We start from the raw sequence: 26,248 nt of genomic DNA on the forward strand, positions 1-26,248 counted from the left end.
GGTTTTTGTTTCTCCCCTCACTTTCTGTCTCACTGATATATAAGTTTGCCTTAATAGGACTTTTAAAAGATGAATTACCAAGTGTCCAATCTTAATACAATAGTTTTTGTCATCCTAGCTGATGTTGCAGTGTTTTGGAAAAACAGTAATGGTCACCCCTCTTCTGTTCACTTCCTCCACGACTGATGCCGGATCCAATTTTGGAATTAGCCTTGTCCAAATTCTACCAGCAATTCTGACTGAATGTTAATCCTTTCACTGAAGGAAGAAAGCCTCCTCCAGAGAAACAAACCTGATTAAAAAAAAACAACACCATTGCAAAGCAAATACAGGATTTAATCATCTGCAGAAGATTGACCACCAAATAAATAGCCTAATCATAACATTAAAGCAAGTTACTATTTCATAGAGGAACAAAATTGCCACAGGGGTCTTATTATGTCTCATCTATCAAGGTCATAAGTCTTCCTCAAACAAGCTATTTTAAATCTCTAGGAGGCCAGAGATTATATATTCCAAGGGAAGAGAACATTTGTAGCTCAGGGTTGAACTGTGAGGTTCTTGTTGTTCTCTGAGCTTAGTTGTTTTCTTGCAGATGTTTCATTACTTCACTAGGTAACATCATCATGCGCTGATGATGTTACCTAGTCGGGTAATGAAACGTCTGCAAGAAAACAACCAAGCTCAGAGAGCATGTAGGACCCCACAATTGTATATTTATTTGAGCAGCAAGCTCATTTTCTTCTTGCTGAATTTTATATCAAAATTCACATTGTTCTGCTCTGTTTCTTACCTATTAAAGTCATAAAACCAGAGAATGTATGAATTGGAAGTGACTGGGTTGGTCATCTAAGCTAGCCTCTGATCAGTGCAGGAGCCATCCTCAACTGGTGTTGCCACTTGTGAACCTTCAGGGAAGTAGAACCCATCATTGTTCTGAGCATCCAGTATACGACTTCACAACTCTTACTATCCTCAAATTCCTCCTAATATACAAGGGTGTTTCTAGAGAGAGTAACCTCATTTTTTAAAGATCCTGAAAACATACAGAGAGCAGAAAAGAGCAACAAAGATGATTAGGGAGCTGAAGGCTAAACTTGTGAAGAACGGTTGAGTTTGTGTAATGAAAAGAAGGAGTAGGGCAGACATGATAGCAGTGTTTCAATATTTGAGGGGTTGCCATAAAGAAGAGGGAGTCAAGCTATTCTCCAAAGCACCAGAATGCAGGACAGGAAGACAGGATGGAAATCAAGGAGAGAAGCAATCTAGAACTAAGGAAAAATTTCCTGACAGTAAGAACAATTAACCACAATTGTTCCCACAAATGTACTGAGGGACTATATTACAGCCAATATTAGAAATTAATTCAGAGACTTTATGTTCCACATATTTTCTCACCTCCCTAAAAGTCATTCTCATTGATTTTATCTCCAGGTCTGGTAATAAAATTCCAATTACACATGGATGAGAAGGCATAGTTGTTTGATTCCTTCCTTAATCTCTTATGACCCAGCTTCACCGGATGTCCTTTGATCAGAATCTTACATGGAGAGAAGGTGAAAAAAAATGTGTTCCTGTTCACACCGTGCGTAATTTTATATGCTTCTGTCACAAGCAATCCCAATTAACCTTTCCAATACATTTTTGGGGAGTCAACCCTCCTCTCTGACACTCTCCCAAAGGCTGAACTTTGCAATGGTCAACAAACAGATTATGAAGGACATTTTCAACACAAGAAATGCCAAAGCACAAATTTATCACCTGCGCAATTTCCTGCCTGAACCGAGAATAACAAGGACAACAGAAATATAATTGCATTGGTGCTTTACCAAATAGATATTCCAAACAAGTTTCCCCCCCCTGAGGGCCACACAGGATGGACTTTGTAATACCTGAAACATGGTTTTTGTAGTACCGTTGCTCTGGCTAACTAACATGGGTTTTTCAACTGTATTGCTAATAATTTGCCATAAGCCTTATCCTTCAAGGAAACGCCTCTCTGTCAGAAACCAGGACTGTGCAGGAGAGCATGAGACATATTGTAGAGAGCAGCTTTGTTTCTAGCTGTTCTCAAGCCTCCATGAACAAAGCAAAATATTTAGCACAAATTTATCCCAAAGCAAACCTTAGGAAATGTACAAAATGTATCTTTGTTGTTGTTGTTCATCGCAAAATCGTGTCTGACCCATCGTGACCCCATGGACAATGTTCTTCCAGGCCTTCCTGTCCTCTACCATCTTCTGGAGTCCATTTAAGCTCACGCCGACTGCTTCAGTGACTCTATTCAGCTACCTCCTTCTCTGCCGTCTCCTTCTTCTTTTGCCCTCAATCATTCCCAGCATGAGGCTCTTCTCCAGGGAGTCCTTCCTTCTCATGAGGTGGCCAAAGTCTTTGAGTTTCCTCTTCAGGATCTGGCCTTCTAAAGAGCAGTCAGGGTGGATCTCCTCTAGGACTGACCAGTTTGATCGCCTTGCAGTCCAAGGGACTAGCAGGAGTCTTCTCCAGCACCAGAGTTCAAAGGCCTCAGTTCTTTGGCGCTCATACCCATTTTTATTTTTATTTTTCCTTTGCAAATGTTTCTTTTACATTTGTAGAATCCAATCTGGGTCGGTCACTGAGACGAGAGGTTTTGTCTTCTGAGCTTTTGGACTTCTTCAAGGAATTTCTCTCTAGCAAAGTGTGTGCTTTGGGCTGTTCTGTGTGTGGTATTTATATGGTGCCCATTGTATGTGACTTTTTAGGTGTTGATTGGGATGTTGATAGCTGGTTATTAAGTCGTTGGCTGTCCTTTGTGCTGCTCAGCCCTCATCTTCTAAGTACTTGATAAACTGGAGGTAAATCAGCGCTCCTGTTGATTGACGAGGGCCTGTTTCTCAGGCTTCAATCACTTGCCTGGCTGTTTTTGTGCCTGCTCATCCAACAATCTTAGTAGCTACAAAATTAAATGTATGTCCTTGTTCATTGCAGTGTGAGGCTACCAATGAGTTTGAGCCTCCTCATCTGACCACTCGCCATCTGGGGCTTAGCTTCCTCCTCACCTGTCTTACATAGTTACAGAGACATTCCATGCAGGGAATCTGGGAGATTACATTGGAAGTATCTACCATCTTCACTTGATAACTGGTTCATATTTATGACAGTGGTGGTTTCCTGGTGTCATGGGATCACCTTTTGTGACTTTTTATTACAATGGGGAAGTGTGATGACCTGGGGCATGGCAAAAAAGCAATAAAGTCACAAAAAGTAGGTAAAGTCCCTTTAATACCTCCAACTTGGCCCCCAATGTCCAGTTATCTTTGGCTGGAGAAAAAAAAATTCTCCCAAGAACAGTCTTTAAAGGGAAGAAATTCAGTCCAAACCCAAAGTACATAAAAATTAGAAATAAAAACCAACACAAACCACGTTGCAGCAATTAATGGGACAGGGCAGGATAAGGAATTGCAGAATTCAAAAGATAACAAAACACACATAGTTGGGAGGACGCCAGAACCCAGATAAGCCTCGACAAACAAAGATAATGCACGCTTTGCTTCCAGCAAGGTGCTGTGCGCAAATGCCCTTTTAAAACACTGTGTTCCCAGCTGCAGCTAATGAAGGAAATCAGGGCCCTTTTCTCCCCCATAACCCACGTAACTCACGTTGCTCCCTTCTCCGTTCCTCCCTGCGTGCCCTAGGATGAAGAGGGGGTGGGCCTGGGTCTTCCTCTGAATGCCCAACTGGACTGTGGACTGTGCCCTTCCCCAGTTTCTTCCACAGCCCACGGAGCCACACTCCCACTCCCTGTCAGCTGCTCGCCCTCCCCCTCAGAATCAGATTCCAACAGGGCCATGACAGGAAGCCTGATTCACTTTACACCTATGTTACTAAGTTAACCACTGCAGTGGTTCACTTAACAACTGTGGCAAAAACAGCTACAACATGGGGCAAATCTCACTTAACAGCTGTCTCGCTTAGCAACTGAAATTTTGGGCTGCATTGTAGTCGTAAGTCAAAAACTACCTAAAGATTAATTTGTCTGTTTCATTTGGAAGTATATGCCCAAAAGGTTTGATCTCAAATCTTGGTCAGTTGGAGAAAAGCATGCATTTAATAACACTGGGATTTCCATTTAAAGTTTGTAGCTAGCCGCCCCCCCCCCCCACCCAAAAAAAAAACTTCTCTGGGAAGTTTGCTGTTCATTAGAAAGTCCATTATAAATTTAATTTCCCTTGATGAGAGGGGAAGCTATTGAAGCATGGATCCTAGGCTCACGGCGTGAGCAGATGAAACATTTTACTGCTAGAAAGCTGTTAGTGGGTGAAACTCTAATTTGTTTTACTGCTGTTTATTTCTCGATATTTTTTTATCTTTCCATCTTCATTTGTTTTACTGAATTTTATACAAATGAACTGGTTATTAGCTATCTCAGCAGCTTCATGGAGAAATGTGAAATAAACTTCTTAGAATGAAAATGAAAAAAAATTATTTTAACAAGAAAGAAGCCTTTAAAGGCTTTGTTCCAAAGTTGTTGTTTTTTTTAAACTGGCTCCCTGTGAAATCACAGGCACTTTATTAGCACAACTAATTTATTTGGATTGCGCCCAACAAATAAAGACTATTTCTCTGTATTCATTTAGTTAGTCCACACCGAGTGCCATGTAACCATAAAATCTTCTAGTGCATTGACTTGATGGACTTTTTTAGATACATCCGTGAAATATAGGAGGAAGAAAAGGGGAAAAATATTCTAACATTAGCAGTAAAATTCTAGCATGCACTATCAGTAGCTTCTCATAGATGTTATAGTAGATATAGTCTTCTATATGACCAGGCTGGCCTGAGGGAGGGGTCAAAAGTGTCATAAGTCATGAGTCCCTGCACAACCACAAGAGATCTAAACCCAGCTCACTTTGAATGCCCTTCTTATCTCCCGCTCATTTCTCTTGACCGTTAATTGGTCAGATTTTTGTAGCAAGCAATAAATCTTTATACTCATTTGAACTGCCTGAATCTCTTGATTTCCCTGTGCTTGACAGTGAATGTTCTTCCACGCAAAATAACCACCTCCCTCATAGAAGAGAATCTTTGTAGATCAAAGTTGAATTGTGGGGTTCCTGATGATCTCTGAGCTTGGTTGTTTTCTTCCAGACATCTCATTACCCGACTAGGTAACATCATCAGTACTGGAAGGGATTTGCTGTCTGTTTATATATATAAGTGGCTTGCTCTATCAATGTTGATGGGAGTATTCTTGGTGGTTCAATGATTAGGCTGCTGTTTATAGTTAGCCTGTTTGTCTGAGTTGCTAGTTCCTTGATTCAATACAATACTGTATTCTAATCAATGTGCCACCATGGATCAGCATTGCAACTTCAGAAGAACCACAGGACATAAGATAAAAGAGTGGATTGGAAGAGAAAACTCAACCATTTGACTCAAAGACCCTGTTTAAGATAGTACTCTTCAAACATCATAGGGCATGACTGAGCAAGTTCTCCATGGAATGCCCAAAGATGTTTCTATTCCATCACATCACAAGAAGCTGGAGGTCTTATTCCTTATATCTTGCAGATGTGATTTGACAACTGGCACCACTAGATAATCTTTTATTTTGGATAGGATTGAGATGCTTATCCACCCCAAAAATCCAGTGTCCCCAATTACCAAGCACTGGCCTTGCTGTGTCACCCAATTTTCATGGACCTTTATCTTTTATATTGTTCATAGCTGCCACTGTTGTGATGAATAGTCTGGCGGTTGGCCTGTTTCATTAAGCTAATTAGCCAGGCATTTTCATAATGTCAGCTAAAGGACTTTTGGGTTAAGCGCTTTGTTTAAGTGGTTAATGACATGGAAAAACCTTCTTCCCATTAGAATCAAGTTCAACTCATGATGTGTTGGCTAAGGAGATTGACGTCAATGACTCTTACTTTATTGTAACATCTCCTGTTCTCCGGGTCAAGAATGGCAAATCTCTCCAGATCATGTGTATGCAAATAAAAACCTACCACCCAACTGGACTTCCTTGCTTTTCCCCTTGAAGACATTTCACTTCCCATCCAAGCAGCTTCTTGGATGAGAAGCAAAATGTCTTCAAGGAAAAACCAAGAAAATCCATTTGACTTTTGAAAAAAACAAACACTTTTGGGACAACCATGACCTGGATGGTTGAGAATCTCCATAGATATCAGCCTGATCACTGATCCCTAGAAAATCTCACTCCAAATTTCTCTAGAATTTGAAAATTGTTCCTTGACTCCTATTCTCCAATTCCTGTTCTTTACTCAATTAACAATCCATGAGATCAACTCTTTTCTAATCACAAGCAACTGAATAAGCTTGATGTGAGCTAGCAACAGTGGTTAAAGAGTTGCAGTTGAGAAACTCGGTTCTAGTTCATGGCAGCTTGTGATGCTTGGCCTAGACCTTCCTTCTCTCAGCCCCATCTGATCCCACAATAAACTGCAAAAAGATATTCATGGAAGTGTCTTTCAATTCCTAAAAGAAAGGCAGGGTATGACACAAAAAATTAAGTTGTTTAATGAGTCCTATATAAAATTAAGGGGGTTCACATTGGTCCAAATTTCTTGAACTTTTGTTTGTTTGATTTGTATCCCACCTTTCATTCAGGACCTGAAGGAGTAGTACACAGTACTCGCAATAGAAGAAAATATATATATAGTTCAGGTTTGGACTGTGGGGTCTCTGAGCTTGATGATTTTCTTGCAGGCAGTTCATTACCAAACTAGATAACATTATCAGTGCTACAAAGGAGTGGAGTGTCTGAAATGGAGGAGGACTGTGGTGTCCTTAGTGCTTTCTAAACCTGCTTGTTTTCTTGCAGACGTTTCATTACCCAACTATATAACACCATCATGCCTAGTACTGTGTATAATGCAAAGCATTGTGGATAACCCTTCATCCTATTTTCTTGCATTGTGATATATGAATATCATATATTAAAGCTCCTGCAGTCCACGGTGTACTCTTGCCCAGAAAAATTCACCTCTGCCTGGAATGAGGATGCCAGACAGCCACCTGTTAAAGGACAAATTATTCAAATTATGAATTGAAAAGAAGAGTTGAATTAATCCTATTCTTTATAAAGTGCTATGCACTGTGATTCTTGATTGCACCAAGGATCTCAAAAATGTTTGAATCTGAAGATTGGGAATAGAGAACCAACTGAAAACAAGGAATGTGTATTTATTTGCATTTGTTCATTCATTTATTTATAACCCACTTTATTATTTTCACAAATAACTCAAGGCGGCAAGCGTATCCAATACACCTCCTATTTTCCACACAACAACAAACTTTTTTTTTTTTTTTTAAACAAGTTTTATTAATTTTTAAAACACACAAATTGTCATTATTCATTACATGTTTAAACCTTTTTTCATTGTCAATTTAACAAGTCAGATAAATTATAATTCTGTTTTTAAACCATTTCCATACAACATACCAAAACCTCTTATTCAATTTCTCTTTACTTCTCTTTACTCTTATTCAATATCATTATTATTATTTCATCTGTTTCTTTCTGACTTAGTTACCATTATTCTCAATCTATATTTCTACAATTTTTAACTAATTCTCCCCCAAAAGACATATACACACAACACACAAAACATAAAAAAATCTTTTGGAAAGTAACTTGGACCCAGGTGTCTCTCTCTTCATGGACTTCAATTATATTCATGCTCATCTTACATATCATTACTTATTTTATTTACCATTCTAAGCCTTCTATATTAACTTCCCCACATGTTTCACACTTCTTACTTCTATCTTAATTAATCATCTTAATTTGAATCATTATATTTATATCTTTTGTCCATTTTTTATCATCCCTTTGTCTCATTCCTTATAAAAAAAAAGAAAATAAGTTTCTCCTGAAATCATTAATCAGAGTATGATGCCTTTCTATCTCCCCCTAAGTTAATCAAATTAATCTTTAAAATAATATCTAATACCCAATCCGATTTTGCTTGGTACATTCTGTCTAACTAATACATCCAACATAATTAAGTACATAATTAGACAATAAATCCAAATATTAAAAAAAAAGATACTATAATAAAAATTTTATAATAACATCAATACCATAGTCTTATTAAACTCTTTAATTAAAACAATATTCTAAACCTCCCCTATTATTAAGTTTTAAAGCCAATCATTTTTAAACATTTTAACATTTTAATCTCTTATCAACTCTTAAATCATTACAATACTACCATCTCATCTTATGTACCTTGCAAAATCTTTTTTTTTTTTTAAATTATACTTTAGCGCCATTTCTAAGAAAAGGAAAGCTTCTTCCACACCATCTTTACCATTTTTTTTGCTTGTTCATATTCTTTTCTTAGTTCCTCAACAGAAAGAGCCATTATAAATCTTTTCTTTTCTTTTCCCTTCTTTCTTCTTACAACAACCAGAATATTCAAAAGAAAATAAAATAAAAAAAAAAACAGTCCCAAAGTTATCAGTCAGTCCAAACCAAGGCAGAATTCTCACTTTCTCCTTCTGGGGCAATATCAATCCAAGAGAAAGAAAGTCCAAATCTGTTTAAAATCTTATTGCAATATATTCTAGTCTTCAAATCCTTAAGGCATCTGCTCCAACAAATCTTAGCATACAAATGTTTTCTTTTTAATCCTCTCTCTTCCCACTCATCGCTTAAAACCAATTTTCACCTAAAAGAAATAGGTTTCTTAATATCCAGTTATTTATTCCGTAGGAAAAGAGGGAAAGCTATCCTTTCAGCACCTTCACAGCCGCTTTTTCCTCTTCTGGCAGGTATTATTCAGAAAGTCATACTTTTCAGGAATTTTATTAGATATGTCTTAGAGTCCTAGGAGCCAAGAAAAACTTTCTCCTCTCAATCACTTTCTCCACTTCCTCCTGCGCATTCTTACCCGGCTGCCAGCTTCTTTGTGGCGGCCATTACAGACCGCCGCTGCACCGTCCTGGGAAAAGGGAGTTCTGCCGGCCAGGGAGGGAGTCTGCAGCACCCCAAACCCTTCTCCGGATCCCCTACCTTCAGCTGCCCCTGCAGGCAGCCTAGCTCCGCACCCGGCTGGGTCGGAGTCCCAAAAACGGCTAGCGCGGCAGGGATCGCGCAGCCGCAAATCCCTGCCGCTCGCGAAGCCGACAAACCGGAAGTGGCAACAACAAACTTTTGAAGTGGGTTGGGCTGAGAGAAAGTGGCTGGCCCAAAGTCACCCAACTGGCTTTCATGGTGGAACTAGAACTCACGACCCCTTGCTTTCTAGCCTGGTGCCTTAACACTAGATCAAGCTAGCTATGAAGCATCAATAGGGATCCTCATGAAACCTAAAACATATTGAAGTAACCTCTGTAAAAAAAATCCTTGTGGAATAGTGTTACACTGTTTTGAGTATATAAAATAAATTGGAGCACATGGGGTCATACAGATGTTTAAATCTGCAGATGGAGCAAGCAGTTGCCTAAAACTACATCCAGAAATGAAAAGACTTACCTTTAGTTTATTGTGAAATCCACACAATATAACACATCATTAATCTTTTAATTATTACGAGGTATGCAAACATATCATGGTAATAAACACAACACACTGCTTAAACGATGAATTAATAATGGCTGCATTCCCAACCACACTTGCAAGGCCATATACAGAAAATCCTCGACTTACGATTGCCATTGAGCCCAACATTTCCATTGCTAGCGAGACACTTGTTAAGTGACTATTCCTCCATTTTACAAGCTTTCTTGCCACATTTGTTAAGTGAATCACCACCGTTGTTCGGTTGTTAAGTGAATCTGGCTTCCCATTGCCTTTGCTTGTCAGAAGGTCGCAAAAAGGGATCGCATGACCCCGGGACACTACAACCGTCATAAGTATGAGTCAGTTGCCTGAATTTTGATCACGTGACCCTGGGGATGTTGCAAGTGTGGAAAAACGGTCATATGTCACTTTTTTCAGTGCCATTGTAATTTTGAACGGTCACTAAACAAACAGCCGTAAGTCAAGCACTGTCTATATTCTGTTACACTCAATACGGCCCGCTACTAAGGAAGAATGCATAAAATTGGGTTGCTAATGGATATTAACTAGTCAAACCAAATCAAATCCTAGTCCCCTTTTTTGAGTTCCATATCAATGTAAACCCACATTTTATATATACTATATATCTACATACTTCCCTGACAGCTTCCCACAAGTTGATGGAGAGGCCAAAAACCGGTATGTTTGCTCAATGCTCCTTGCCATCTTCTTCCCGCTTCTCTCCAGGAGCCCCCGTGCAGCCCGTTTTGGACCCCAGGGCCAATGAGGAGGCTCGGGGAGGGTGAAAAATGGGCCTTCCGAAGCTCCAGAAAGCCAGAAACGGGTCCATTTCTGCCCTCCAGAGGGCCTCCGGAGCCTGGGGAGGCAGTTTTCGCCCTCCCTGAGGCTCGAGGGAAGTCTCTGGAGCCAGGAGAGGGTGAAAAAATGAGCTCCTGGAAGTTGTGGAAGGCCAGAAATTGGACCATTTTCGCCCTCCCAGAGACTCTGGAGCCCAGGGAGGGTGAAAATGCCGCCCTCCACCAAGGTGCAGAAGGCCGACTAGGCCACGCCCACCATGCCACAACCACCCAGCAACCGGGCAGAGAACCCATTGCTAAAATTTTTGAAGCCCACCCCTGCCTGGGAGGGAAAAAGGGAGAGACAGAGGAGGAACAAAGTCAATGGGGAAGCCAGCAGGAAGTTGCTCCTGCTTCCAATACTATTTTGCCTGCCTGTGGTAATCCTCCTTCTGTGTTTAAGTAAAGAAGCAATGACCCAATGGTTCACAAAGTTGTCTAGTGAAATAATAATAAATAGGATCATTATGACATTCATGAAATGTAGGCAAAATGCAGCAGTGGTTGACCCTAAATATTAAACAGTAAATCAAGAATATTGTGCATGGGTGTCTCTGCTATTTAAGCACAGACAGAGAGAGCATATAAGGAAACCTTGTGTATAAAACAACAACAACAACAACAACAACAAAAGAACCTTCTTACCTTCTGTATGTACTGCAGAGACGTAGGTCCAGTTGTACCTCTTGACAATGTCCACCATAGCACGGGCCTGTTGTGCATCTGAAGGTACCACTCGCATGAAATACTTGAACAAAGTCTTGTCACTTAAGTCCATGCTTGTGGCAGAGTAGGCAATCTGAGGTATGTTGAAAAGCTGCAGCAGATTTTGGACCTGGATTGCCACGGAACTGGACCCGGGACCTATCACACCCACAATGGGCTTCTTAGCGTGATACATAGACGTAGAGCCATCAACACACTTCATCAGTCCTTCCTCTTCTTCTGCCGAGATGAGAGAATCGCGGATGAATTCAATGCTCTGCTCAAGAGCAACAGCTGAATGCCAGCACGAGTCCCGTATTTCACAACCCAAGGTTATGTTGGGTAACAGAATTTGGTTCTGGTTGATACGATCGAGGGTATGAAGCATTGCTTCCACTCTCTGGATTCCATATTGTTCTCTCACCTCTCCACATTTTCTCTCGTGGACCTTGTCAACAGACGGCTGATGATGGACGGAGAAGAGAGCCCCAATGATAACATCTCCAGGCATGTAGGCCACCACTCGTCTTTCGTTGGACTGAGCAGAAACCAAAGCACTAAAGTCCCCACAAACATTTTCCTTCAAGAACCAGATAAGAAGCAGAAAGAGCATTTTAGGGAGCTGTTTAAGCCAGAATTGGAAGCATGATGAGATGACAAAGGGTGACCATTTCTTTTCTTTTTTTCTATCTTTCTTTTTTAAAAAAGCAATCAGCGAGTCTTTGGAGGAATCGAAGCAATCAAGCTGAGGAACAACTGGGTGTTTCCAAGCATCTTCTAGACTATGCCCAATATCTTCTCATCTGCTCATGTTGCTGCAATGTCTACAAGAAAAAATTGGTTACAGAATTATAGCTGTCAATTTGTGCCAATTTTTGGAGATATTACAATCTTTGGAAAATTAAATTTACACACATAATTATTGGCTCTCAACTCATATAAACCAGGAACATGTATTTTCTTAACAGGGATGTTATTATCCACTATTAATGTACTATAATGTGTTGGTACTATTTTTTAATATATTATAAATAGTGATGTCTATTGCTGGTCTAAGACCGTAATAAAGTTATATTCTATTCTATTCTCATCTGCTCAAAAGGTAGGATGCAATCATAATCTTCAAAATCTTCAGGAAAAAGATGATGGGAAAAGTTTTTTTTTAATAAATGAGCACTTATAAACTTGAAACACCTCAACAGTTATTCTAGATAGAGTACCAGCTTGTTTTGATGCTTCCTAGAATATCAAGGCAATATAATAATACAGTAGAATAGAATTCTTTATTGGCCAAGTGTGATTGGACACACAGGGAATTTGTCTTTGGTGCAAATGCTCTCAGTGTACATAAAAGAAAAGATACATTCATCAAGAGTCAAGAATCATCAGGTGCAACACTTAATAATAGTAATAGGGTACAATAAGCAACAGCAACAGCACTTATGCTTATATACTGTTTTGCAGTGCTTTACAGCACTCTCAGGATAATTTACAATGTCAGCATAATGCCCCCAACAATCTGGGTCCTCATTTTACCAACCTTGGAAGGATGGAAGGCTGAGTCACCCTTGAGTCCCATCAGGATCAAACACCAGGCTGTGGGCAGAGTTAGACTGCAATGACGCATTCTAACTACTGCACCGCCAGGCCTCTTACAAGGCAAGATGCAAACATCATACGTTCAAAATAAAACAAACAAGTTAGCTCCAAACCCATGACTGGTTGATTTTCAGGCCCGGAAATGAACTGAACTCACAGTCCATTTTGCACAAAAATCTATTCCTGATTCCTTCAAGCCTGACTTATTCTGGCAGCTTTATTTACCGAATTTCATTTATTTCTCAGTTTTTGTAACGCACCACAGTCCACAGATTCAGAACAGTGTGTAACTGAGGTCCCTTTCTGTTGCAATACCTGCCCTATGGAAAGCTACCTCCTTGAATTGTGTCCTGATACTCTTGACCTCTTGACCCACTTGGGCCATTAATGATTAACGATTTTCCATAATTAATACTTGGGTTTCTTTAAAAAAAATATCTAGATCAGGGGTGTCAAACTCATGGCGGCATCAGGTGATATATGGTGACATTTTTCCTCTTTGCCAAACTGGGTATGGGCATAGTCAGTGGGTGATGCATTGGGCCCACCAGCCATGAGTTTGACAGCCCTGATCAGTGGTGGGATTACCGGTTCTGTAGGTGTGGCTTGGTGGACGTGGCAGGGGAAGGATACTGCAAAATCCCCATTCCTTCCCCACTCCACTAACCTGCTTTCCAGCTCTGTTCTCCTGTGCAGGGCAACAAAAGACCCAGCCAATCAGCTGGGACTCAGGAGGCAGAGAATAAATGGGGTTGGTGGGGCCAGTCAGAGGTGGGATTTGCCGGTTCTCCAAACTACTCAAAATTTCCACTACCGGTTCTCCAGAACTGGTCAGAATAGGCTGAATGACCACCTCTGGTTGGATATGTTTGCTATCCTCAGTTATTTGTAAAAACATTAAAGGCAGGATACAGACAAACAAAACTCTTATTATGGAACTTCAAGGCTGCACCCACTCCCAAAAAAATTCAGGGTGGATATATAATATTTGAACACTGCATCCAGTTTTGGTCACCGCGTCACAAAAAAAGATGTTGATCCTTTGGGAAAAGGGCAAAGAAGACTGACTAAGATGATTAAGGGCCTGGAGACAAAAACATACGAGGAACGGTTGAAGGATTCGGGTTTTGCTAGTCTAGAGAAAAGAAAGACGAAGGGTGACATGATAGCAGCATAAGAGACTAGACTAGGGGTGTCAAATGACATTTCTTCAAGGAACAGATCAGCATTGTAGTTCTCCTCCAAGGGCTGGCCATGGGGGGAGGGTGGGCAGATGGCACAGATGCCTCCTTAAGCACCCTGCTGGCCAAAACAGGGTGCAGGGGGGGTGCGCTTGAGGCCCCCATGCCCCATTTTCACTGGAAGAGGACTACAGGAGATTGTCCAGGCCAAAAATTGAACGCCATGGGCCGTTCCTTTGCTATTTCCAGGCCAGCCCTGTGGGTCACTTATTGGAAAGGATCCCCTGCTTGAGTAGGGGGTTGGACTAGAAGACCTCCAAGGGCCCTTCCACCTCTATTCTGATTGACATTTGGGCAAAGGGGCATTCTTTTTTACTTCCTTGTTTTGGCCTCTCTGACAATACATGCCCGCAACAAAGAGTCCTGAAAAAAGCCCAGGTATTACTGTTCACGTAGCACCGTGATTATGGACTTGCAAGGAAGTGCCTACCGTAAGAGTCTTTGGTGGCTGGTTGAGCTTTGGATGGCTTTGTTGTTAAATTTGAGCTCTGCAACAAAGCTCTGTCATTTGGGTGAGCCAAGCTCCGTTTAATTACAGCACAATCTGCTTTCTTCTATTGCAGCTCTTAACTGCTTATTGTATTCCTCCAAAGGCAACTCAATATCCTTTACAAATGCCAAAGCATTTAAAGTACCTTCCTTAAATTAATAGGCTTCGGTAGAATCTTATACCTGAATAGAATTTTCCCTTCCTGTACATTTTTCAAAGGGCAACTTCCTATTCTTCTTGTTATTTTTTTCCCTGCAACTGAAAATAGTATTACCATCCTTATTTGGGAAAGCAGGTCTGCCTCTAATGGGCTTACCGCTAGTCCTCTACTTACAACAGTTTGTTTAGTGACCATTCAAAGTTACAACAGCACTGAAAAAAGTAACTCATCACCATTTTTCACACTTATGACCGTTGCAGCATTCCCTTTGTTATGTGATTTACATTTGGATGCTTGCCAACCGGTTCGTATTCATGACAGTTTCAGTCCCCGAGGGTTATATGATTCCTTTTTGCAACCTTCTGACAAGCAAAAGTCAAACCGGATTCACTTAACAACCGGGTCACTAGTTTAACAACTGCAATGATTGGCCTAACAAAAGTGGCAAGAAAAGTCTTAAAATGGGGCAAAACTCACTTAACCAATGTCTCACTTAGCAACGTAAATTTTGGGTTCAATTGTGGTTGTAAGTTGAGGACTACCTGCATTTTAAATCACTAAGGATGGTCAGTGGGGCTGATCCCAAGGAGGGAACCATTGTTAATGCATTTGGACCATTTACAAAATACAAGCAAAGCTGAAAGCATTTACTGTTTAATATAAAACTAGAGCGCAAAGTGATAGGAAAGGAGAAACGATTTAAGCTTTGGGAGATTTTAAAAAATAACATAATAAATGTACGAGAAGTAATTAAACTAAAGTTTTGGACTGCAGTTCAAATTATTTGAAATTATTGGACCCAATAGCTCGGTCCTTTTTAATATTCAATATTCCAGTCAATTACCTATCGATACTGGCAGATGTTTTGCAATAGTAGAAATTCATCCACCTCTTTTTCCAGACAGTCACAGTACTATTCTTATCCAGCCACAGATAGAAAGATGGAAGGGAGGGAGAGAGGGAGGAAGGAAGGAAAAAGAAAGGAGTGAGTGAGAAAGGAAGGAAGGAAGGAAGGAAAAAGAAAGGGAGGGAGGGAGAAAAGAAGGAAAGAAAAAGAAAGGAGTGAGTGAATGAAGAAGAAAGGAAGGAAGGAAAAACAAAAGAAATGAGTGAATAAGGAAGGAAGGAAGGAAAAAGAAAGGAGTGAGTGTGAGTGAGTAAGAGAGGGAGGGAGAGAGGAAGGAAGGAAGACCTAGTTGTGCAAACATAGATACAAAGAATCACCTCCTGTATATGTATACAGATAGACCTTGACTTACAATCATTCATTTAGCAACCTTTTGAAGTTACAATGGCACTGAAAATAGTGACATACAACCACTCCTCCAGTGGTGGGATTCAAAATTTTTCCTACCGGTTCTGTGGGCATGGCTTGGTGGGTGTGGCAGGGGAAGGATACTGTAAAATCTCCAGTCAGAGGTGGGATTTGCCGGTTCTCCGAACTACTCAAAATTTCTGCTACTGGTTCTCCAGAACTGGTCAGAACCTACCAAATACCACCTCTGCACTCCTCACTCTTACGACCGTTGCAGCATTCACACGGTCCCCATTAACATTCAGGCCCTTGGCAACTACCATCCCATCCCGTCATGAACAACCTTCCCAGGTGGCTTCTGACCAGCCAAGTCAGTGAGGGAAGCCAGACTGGCTTAACCATTGTGCAATTCACCTAACTGCCTTGATTCGCACAACAACCTGACAACTCACTTGACAATCGCCTTGCTCAGCAACAGAAATTCTGGTCTGAATTGTGATTGTAAGTCAAAGATTTCCTATAGTTTTGTACCACTTATGTTGCGTTCACAGAAAAGGGTCACAATAAGTGTCAGTTTAAGTTGGTCTGGAAAACTGAGCAGAGCTAGGTGTAGTTAATGTTTTCAGGTTACACACTCTCAAGGACGACCAAACTGTAAGCTAGACTAGAAATGAAAAGAAGGACCAGGAGTTACAGGATAGCAGTCTTCCAATTTCTAAGGGGCTGCCACAAAGAAGAGGGGATCAACCTGTTCTCCAAAGCAGTGGCCACCAACCAGTGGGCCAGGGACCACTGGTGGTCTGCGAGAAAATTTTGCTGGTCCGCAGAAAAATAACCGCCCCCCAAAGCAATTAATCCAGGTTGTGCAGGAACACATGGCCCACCCACCTGCTGGCCCCCACCCTTTGGCCAAGCGCAAACCTTACCTTGAGTAGAGCAACCAGCAGGGGAGGGAAATCCGCCCCGGGGTGGCTTGCTGACATTGGTGAGAAAGTCGTTCCCATATTCCAGAGCTGCAGTAGTCACCGGACTGGCCCTTTGGTCATCCCGGAGCAGCTCTTCCAGTCCATGGCAGGCCGGTGCACCCAGGTGGAGGAGAAGCTGCTCCGGGATGACCAAAGGGCCAGTCCTGTGACTACTGCAGCTCTGGAAGAAGGACTGACTTTCCCACCAACGTCAGCAAGCCACTGTCAGTCAAAATTCATATTCGTAGTCAGCGGGATTTAAAATTATGAGTTTGGTGGTCCCTGAGGTCCAAAAGGTTGGAGACCCCTGCTCCAAACACCTGAGGGCAGGACAAGAAGCAACTGATGGAAACTAATCAGAGAAACAACCAATCTAGAACTAAGGAGAAATTTCCTGACAGTGATAACAATTAACCAGTGGAACAACTTGACTCGAAAAGTTGTAAACGCTCCAACACTGGAAGTTTTTAAGAAGAGATTAGACAACAATTTCTCTGAAGTGGGGTAAGGTCTCCTGCCTGAGCAGGGGGTTGGAATAGAAGACCTCAAAGGTCCCTTCCAACTCTGTTATTCGATTCTGTATATGTCAGAAAGACAAAGGAGCAGAAGCCACCAACGCAAACAGCCTCCATTCCCTATCTGAATGTGACCACTATCTCCAGGAATCTGATAGATCTCTCAACAGATTTTTAAACACAGATTAGTTGAAACCTAATAGCAGCAACCATGAGAGGGATCTTGGAGTCCTAGTGGACAATCATTTAAATATGATCCAGAGGTGTGCGGCAGCAGCCAAAAAAGCCAATGCGGTCCAGTAGTGGTATTCAAATATTTTTACTATCGGTTCTGTGGACGTTGCTTAGTGGGCGTGGGGTGGCTTGGTGGGTATAATGTGGCTTGGTGGGCATGGCAGTGGAAGGATATTGCAAAATCCCATTCCCTCCCCACCCCACTAACCTGCTTTCCAGCTCCGTTCGCCTGTGTAGGGCAACCAAAGGAGACCCAGCCAATCAGCTGGGACTCAATGGGAGACAGAGAATAGATGGGGGCGGGGTCAGTCAGAGGTGGTATTTGCCGGTTCTCCGAACTATTCAAAATTTCCACTACCGGTTCTCCAGAACCTGTCAGAACTGGCTGAATTTCACCTCTGATGCAAATCTAGGTTTCATTAACAGAGGGATAGAATCAAGATGTTCTAATACCGCTTTATAAAGCCTTAGTAAGACCACATTTAGAATTCTGCATCCAGTTTTGGTCACCTTATTATTAAAAAAAATGTAGAAATGCTGTAAAGAGTGCAAAGAACAAAATTCCTTTTTTTTTTTTTGGTGAAGGAATAAATGCCTAAATATCTGGATCCTGGGCTCCAGGAAACCAGAAAGAGAGCAACAGCTTTCATTTACACTGCAGATGTTGTTGTAAGAGCACCCACTAGTGGTGCCAACATACTAAACTTGTCAGCTTTTCCATTCTGCTTCTTTCAACGGTTCGACTTACGGAGCATTTTATAAAACAAGGGGAGGGGTGATATTTGCAATATAAAAGAGAGCAGGTAAGAATCTTTTTTTGTCTTATCTTGAATGACAAAGGGTTTTTTTGTTTTGTTTTTAGAAAAGGAAAAGATGTTTAGCAATTTTCTCCAAAATGGTGCAGGGGGTATGCATTGGACACTACTGTATCTTCCTGTGGTCTGAAATTAGCTGGAAAATACCCAAGTAGGCTTCTTAAGGAAGCTGACATTCATGATGGTGTAAATTGCTACGACCAAGTAAACAGCACTGTATTTTGAGAGATTATATTCTATCAAATAGCTCCGTTAAAGCCCTGTGGACAGTTTACAGCATGCCATAAAACCACAGATCATTATAAAAGCAACAAACAAACACACACACACACACAAAATCATTGTACAATATGGATAAATTATGGGATGGTTGACTAGTACTACCCAGTTTCTAAGTTATCTAGGCTTTATGAGAATTGGAATTTGACACAACCATTGATTCTAAACTATTGTGTTTTACATTCTAATCAAGAAATGCACATTTTTTTTAAAAAAGATCCACACACACCGACTCTTTCTTATGTTCAAGAATGGGGGGATCATGGAAAAAGAAATACTCTCAAAATTTTCAGGAAAATGCATTCCACCATGACTAAATCATTCAGCAAAACTGTTTCATTTTGATGCATTTCTATTGCCGGATGCAATACGATTGGCTAATTAACACAGCAGCTTCAACCAGCACACTCTATTTTGATGAGTTCCTTGTCTGTTTTGTAAAACATACTAAATGTACAGCTCTAACAATTGCCCACCCACAGCCCCCAAAGAGAGAATCCCTAAAAATAAAACACTGCACCATACATTTTGTGTTAGAACAATGCCCAGATGGGTCACAAATGCCTTTTTGATTGTGACAGAATACGCAGAAATATTTTTTTTCCTCTCTGTGCTTTTTGCAAGAGACAGTGGTGTATGGGAGCAGTAGAAAATGTTACTATCCCATTTTTAAAAATTCCATGACTGAGGATTGGAAAGGTGTGCAAAAGGAAAGGCATTTTTCTAGACTTGAGGGATTGCTATCGTTCTCGCTGTTTTCTTCTGACAATAAAATTTCTGAATTCATTTTATTTTGCACTGCAAATACGGTAGAAAAAAAAAAGTCTTGCCCAGCCCTTTAAAAGAGGAAAGTAAAATCCCTTGAAATATAAATCATCAGAACGAGCTAGATGAAGAGAAGAATCTATTTTTATATGAAGCAGAGAGACTTATTTTGGATCAATTCAATTATTTTTAAAGCAAATCCAGAGAAGTAAGCCCATGTGGAAAAATCAAGTGTTCACTTTTCTGAATATCAATTTGTGTACAAAAGCCAGTTTTCTTTAGAGAAAGAATTTTTTTTAAAAAAAATTGCATTTTTCCTGGTACAAACCAATCTCTCTTTTTTTAAGTAGGTGAATGGTCTTTGGCCCAAGAAAACAACTTGTATTTGATTGGGGTGGTCATTTTAAACCATGAGGGCTTAAATTTTAGTTTCATTTGAATGCCTTATTTCATGGTTTTAATTTTATTTAATCTTGGCTGTTAGCCATCATAGTCATGAGGGTGATTTGAACTTTTTTCTCCTGGTGCTGATCAATTCCCGCCCCCCTCTCTTTCTGGATTTGTATTTGATACGGTTGATGGATTAATCGGATTAATCGATATAGTTCATACACGCCTCTATTAAGATAGAGACATCTGAAAGACCAGCAAATTCATGATGGAAGAAATTACATGTAGATGCCCAAATTACATGCCCAGTGACTCGGAAAATATTTTTTTTAAGAATAAATGACTGGAATCTCATGAAAGCTTTGCATATCTCGCAATATTTCCAGATGAGAAGGCTGAAATTTATGACAGCTGGGGGAATACAGCAGTGAACTCTCAAAATCCGTCTCTTTGAACTCAAAGAATTCCCGTTTTCCATGATAGTTCTCAGGACTTTAGGTCCTGCAAGTTGCTTTCTCTCTTAAGAAAATGGTATTGAAAAAGAGGGATGTGATGAATAAGCTTTATACCTGTTTCAGAATCCACCTTAAAGAGATAAATGTTCTGTGGGCCCTTCAGAACCTTTGATCATCTGTGGAAAGTTGACAAGATAATTTTTGGCAGAACTCCCAAACTACCTCCCAAAACCAACCCACACTCTTTAAAATGAAACAATCCTCCAAACTTCTCTCTACTTGCAGATATTTCTGATATAGCCTTATTCATTCCATAGCCACCCCTTCATCTTCCTCCCATTGTTAACTTCAGCTTTTCTTCACTGAAAGTTTGGCCTTCATTATGAGAAATCGTTGGTTTCACTGCCACTTAAGTACAGCTTAAGGGGTGACAGATTCCCTTGTTTATTTTTTATTTTTTGTATCAAGCTCATATCTTAGTGATGTGATCAGTGTGCAGGTAGTCCTTAACTTACAACAGTTCATTTAGCGACTGTTCAAAGTTACAATGGCACTGAAGAAAGTGATTCGTGACCATTTTTCACACTTCTTACCACTGCAGTCATGTTATTTACCATCAGATGCTTGACAGCTGGTTCATATTTATGACTTTTGCAGTGTCCTGAGGTCATGTGATCCCCTTTTGCGACCTTCTGACAAACAAAGTCCATGGGAAAGCCAGGTTCACTTAACAACGTTGTTACTAATTTAAGAACTGCAGTGATTCACTTAACAAATGTGGCAAGAAAAGTGGTAAAATGGGAGTAAATCACCCAACAACATACATTTTGGGCGCCATTGTGGTCATACATTGAGGACTACCTATACAACCTCAGGGTAAGGGGCTGTTCCTCAATTTTTTGAGCAGTCACACACCTTTGTAATGTCCCTCATGTGTAATACAAATACACATATACACACATACATGTATACACAACAACATTCAGAGAAGGAACACTTCCATTGAGCCAGGGATACCATTTCAAATCTGGCCTTCAGTCAGTCAGAACTGGGTTTCATTTTCGACTGGCAAATGCTCTAAAACCCCTTCCGTTACTAAGCTGTGAATAGAACGTGCACTTTAATGGGCTTCAGATTAGATTTTTCAAAGACCAACCAGATAATTGTGCAGAAAAGGAACTGCAGATGAAAACTGCCTCACTGCCGTATTGCCAAACTGAGAAAAGAAAAATAAAGCAGGAAATAATGTTTGCTGGAGCATCTGTCAGGGATTGTAAACACCCCATAGTAGACAGTTAACACACATCACTATTTACACCTCTAGTCCACCAATTGTAATGATTTGGGGGCTGTATTACTGCTGCAATTCTAATCTGAATTGCAAGGGGTTGGAGTAGATGGCTTACAAGGTCCCTTTCAACTCTGGTTATCTGTTATGTGTTATCCCCGTTCTCAAATCTGACATTGACAAATATACCAATAAAGGAGAATATGTGTAGCTCAGGGTTGAAATGATGCTCTCCAAGCTTGGTTATTTTCTTGAAGACATTCCATTACCCAACTAGGTAACATCATCAATGCTTAGCAGTGTTGATGATGTTACCTTGCTTGGGTAATGGAATGTCTGCATGAAAACAGCCAAGTTCAGAGAGCGCCAAGGACCCCTCGCTGACAAATGTGCTAGCGCAAAACTGCCCCTGGCTTGAGAGAATTATTCTTACTTTCACTGAAGCATTACTGTATTATATGGCTAAATTCCACCAGGATTTCCCAGTCTAATCCAAAATGGAGTCATTGCCTTTTCCTACTTTACGGAGCAATAACATGACTGTAGCAACAAAGCCAATCTTTAGAAAGCATTGCATTGAGTCAGCTCTAGCAGGGATTACGTTGAATGTCCCAAAAGTGCTTTTCTCCCCCGCTGTTTTTTTCTGTTCAGTTCTGAAGAAGCTTCTTGGATGAGAAGCAAAATCTTTTCAAGGAAAAAAACAACAAGAAGGAAGTCCAGTTGCCTTTTGGAAATAGCATCTTTAGGACAACTATGACCTGGAGGATTGAAAAATCTCCATAGACATCGGTCATATTGAATAATCGGGGTGCCAGACTTAAATTTCAGGACAAAAATCAGAAGTAGTTGTATTGGCTGAAATTATCTTTCTTTAAGCTTGCTGAGTTAATCATCAAAGATGATTAATGGCAGCTATAAGATACACATTGACGATCCACGGTTATTTGTTATGAGCCATTTCCCCACCTAACCTAGAAAAGCTGGTGACGAGTGTATTTATTTATTCCAGCTCTAAGGCCACATGATTATTCCATGAATCTGGATGGCTTACAAATAAATAAATAAAAACAAATCATATAAAGGAGAACATAGCCAACCTTTTAAGTAGTTCCAATATAACCAGTGAAGGAGAGTTTTGGAAGCAGATTCCTTTGGTGGACAGAAGTTGGAACTCTTTTTAAAGGTTATCTGGGTTCCTGCCTCAATCTGTCTCTTCTTAGAAGTAGGGAATCTTATAGAGATATTTATCCCTAAGTCTCCAATATGCTCTTTCCTATAAAACTGATTCAGTAAGATTTGTAGAGATCTTGGAACTGACGGAGCACAAAAACCCAAAAATTTTAACCGTAGACTGTCTACTATTGACCTAAGAGGTCTGTAGGGGGCGTGCATAAGCGCACCAACGTGCCTACCATCCCTGTCCTATTGTTTCTTTTATTTTTCTTATATGTATCCATTTCATGTATTCATAACTATGTATGTACTTATACCTATCATCTTGTAAGCAATTGACAAATCAAATAAAAAAACACACAGATCTAAGACGAAAGCAAGAAGATGCAGCAAGCGTTGAGATGTCTGAGTCAACCAAATCAAATGGGAGTTAAAATAGCAAGACGCCCACTGCTCACCCACAAAACCATCCAAATGGTGCTTCATCATTTCTCTCTCTCTCTCTCTCTCTCTCTCTCTCTCTCTCTCTCTCTCTCTCTCTCCCTCCCTCCCTCCCTCCCTCTCTCTCTTTCCCCCTCTCCCTCCCTTCGCCCCTCTCTCTAACACTGGTTCTGGGATGCTTGTATTCCTTTCCTAATCCCATTCTTTTCTCTCTCAAAAGTATTTCTATTCCTTCAATTAGAGTGTTCATTTATTGTGTTCATGAAACATGCTAAACACTAAATCTGGGTTAACTGAGAGATGGCATTGTGTACCTGACACACAAAGGCCATAAATAAAATGATGGATGGACTACTCCATACAACTTGTTAAGGCAATGGCTGTGTTTCCTACAGCATACTAAATTATAAACTATCCAATTTCATTTCAGCTTGGCATGATGTTTTGCATTACCCCATCCTATGAACTGATAAGGTTGAGCCAATTATATGAGAGAAAGGAAGGAGAGAAAAAGAAAGGGGGGAGGGAAAGAGGGAGGGAGGAAAGGAAGGAGGGAGATCCCACTGTAACTGAGGAGACCCAGCAGCAAATGTGGGGAAGTCAAAAAGCCATCTCAATTTATAGATTACCAAGGATGTGATACCATAGTGACAATAGTCTAATAAAGTGGATCAACTATACAGAAAGCAGCTTCTATTAATGCTACGTATAAGCAACCTTTCTAGATTCTCCATCCAATTTGTGGGCAGAGAATGAAGTGATTTATTTGTGGGCAGAGAATGGAATGATTTATTCAAGCAAAAGAAAACTTCTCTTAACAGTTTTTCAAGGCTAGAGTAACTCTTTATTGGTGAACCAGTGCACCAGTTCTGGGGGAAAAAAGCCTTTTGAGAAGGGTTCCTTCCTGGACTCTACCCTTGGAAAGCTCTGGGGAGGCTCTGAATTGCTGGAGAGAGGATGGTACTGTGAAATAGGATATTTTCCCCCTGTCCTTAAATAAATGCAGGAAAACAACTCTTTGTCCATGGAATTTATCCAACATTCTGTCTTCTTTTGAAAATATGCTTTCAAAGCTAATTCTCATTCAACATACTGAATAAAACACTGCCAGTAGGGGGAAAGAAATCAGACAAACATCTTCTCAGTCTGTGGCTAGTTTGTATAGAAGAGAATCAGGACAGTTAAGACTCAAAAAAAAGTTGTTGCTGAACTGATAATTAGATGACACTGATTACCTGCTTGGTACTCAAAAGCAGACCAAATGTCTTTTTTCCTCTCAAGAATTCCTAATTTGATGATAATTTGAGAAGGGCTCTATGTGTTTTTCCAACATTACATCCAGTGACTCTCCTCTCTCTCTTTATTTGTTTGGCTTGAAGTTACATTTTGGTAGGTTACTTCTAGCAAGTAATTTGAGGTAGGTTTGCAACCACTTGGGATAAACACGACAGTGATGTTGACACAGCACCAAAACCCTGCAGTCTAACATGACTGCATACGAAATGTTATGTTAGACAAGGTGATCTGGGCACACTTGAGATTTTGTGGCTGTGTTGTTGTTGACAACACCGGAACAGTTAACAGCGTATCTTCACAGTGTTATAGTTGGCTGTCTCCAGTCATGCACAGTGTGAAGAATCTAGAAGAATCCAGAGACTTGCTTTTTTGAGGGTGCGGGAGAGGACTTCCTATCCAAAAGATTTAAGAAAACAGGAAGAATCACCCATATCCTGTACAGACAGGTTGAATGTGAATTCTGAATTTCAAACTCCATGAAAATTGGAAATGTCCACCCAGCTAATATTTTCTCCACTACGTTCTACATGCAACAGGGTATTTGATTGTTATTTGAGACATACATTAATATTATTTTCATTCCATTAGTTTAATTAGCCGGCATACATAAAGGTAGTGATTTTTTTTTAAAAAAAGAAAAAGAATACAAAATATGTGCTTGGTTAAATGGGAACATCATCCATATTTCTAATAGTAAGAAAGAACGGGGAACGTGTCTGTTGGTTGTGAGGAAATCAACCAAGGGTAGGCAAGTGTAAGCTGTTGCATAAGGCAACCGGGCAACATAAGATGGGACAAATTCTAAAGGCATCCTTCTATCTCAAGTGCCACTTCCATGAGGTGCAACCAAGATCGCACAAAGTGTATAGAAAGCTTATCCAAGCGCCGCAAAATTACAGACGCAACAGAACATCGCAACTTCCCGGGCTGTTTTTCGGCCAACTTTGCCCAATAGCTTCCGCTAGGTGCTGTCCCTGGTGCTGAACAGCCGATTAAGACGACGGTCGAGGCAGGCGTCTGCTCGTTAGGCAACGGAATCATCTTAAGGGTTGGGGGCTGTGGCATCCATGACAACTACTGCGTTCCTCGATGTTTGTGTATCTCTGTGTGTGTGAGTCTGTGTGAGTGTGTATCTGTGTGTGAGAGTTTGTTTTCGTTACTGTCTGTATCCTTGCTGCTGCTCTACCGTTCATTCCCTTTTATCACATCATCTGCACCGGATTTTTCAACATAACGTGCTTGGGGTACGACCTCCACCATTCCGAATCCATCCCAGGTTGGCTGCAAAGGGTGGGAATTGAAGTCTAAAACATAGCTAGAGGACAACCAGGTTTGTGCAGACTGACCTACATCCAGGAGCTGTGCCTGGCTCGGGGTTTCTACAGCCTAGCCCTTGCGGCTGGGCATTCCCTTAAGTGGTCGGCTCCATTGACCCTCTGTCGCTTCAGATGTAGACAGCCCCGGGAAGTGGCCTATCTCAATCCCCCTCCCTCCTCTGGGTACACACTCAACTATGATATCCCTCGATCGCGGCTAGTTGTGAAAGAATTAATCCTATCTCCCTCTCTTCCTTTCCCAAATGCCGTTGTCCAGTCTTTCCTCCGAGTCCTAAGGGAACTTCCCAAACCTTATCTTACCTTTGTTTTTTCTCTCTCCCCCGTCCTCACCACCCGCAGCCCCCAAAAAAACCAGGCATCGCCTACCTGGAAAACCTTCCCCCACCCCATGTAACGTGGGGATTTTGCCCGCATCTAGCTGCATTCCTCCTCCCCTCCTCTCCTTCAGACCCGTGTCAGCTATGCTCGGTATTGCTTAAG

General features: G+C 40.9%; 1 protein-coding gene across 1 annotated transcript in view; it reads right to left on the reverse strand.

Annotated features, from left to right (window-relative positions):
• GRM5 (glutamate metabotropic receptor 5) overlaps positions 1 to 11,886 on the reverse strand; it is a 243,615-nt gene extending 231,729 nt beyond the window's left edge. Inside the window, exon 1 of the mRNA XM_087967519.1 lies at positions 11,011 to 11,886. Within this exon, the coding sequence (XP_087823645.1) occupies positions 11,011 to 11,683 (673 nt within the window). The 5' untranslated portion in view covers positions 11,684 to 11,886. The remainder of the gene's footprint in view (positions 1 to 11,010) is intronic.
• Positions 11,887 to 26,248: the final 14,362 nt, after the last annotated feature.

The sequence above is a fragment of the Notechis scutatus genome, chromosome 5 (assembly GCF_049901735.1).
Source record: "Notechis scutatus isolate UNSWTSFEM ecotype Mainland chromosome 5, rNotScu1.2, whole genome shotgun sequence".
NCBI classification, from domain to species: domain Eukaryota; kingdom Metazoa; phylum Chordata; class Lepidosauria; order Squamata; family Elapidae; genus Notechis; species Notechis scutatus.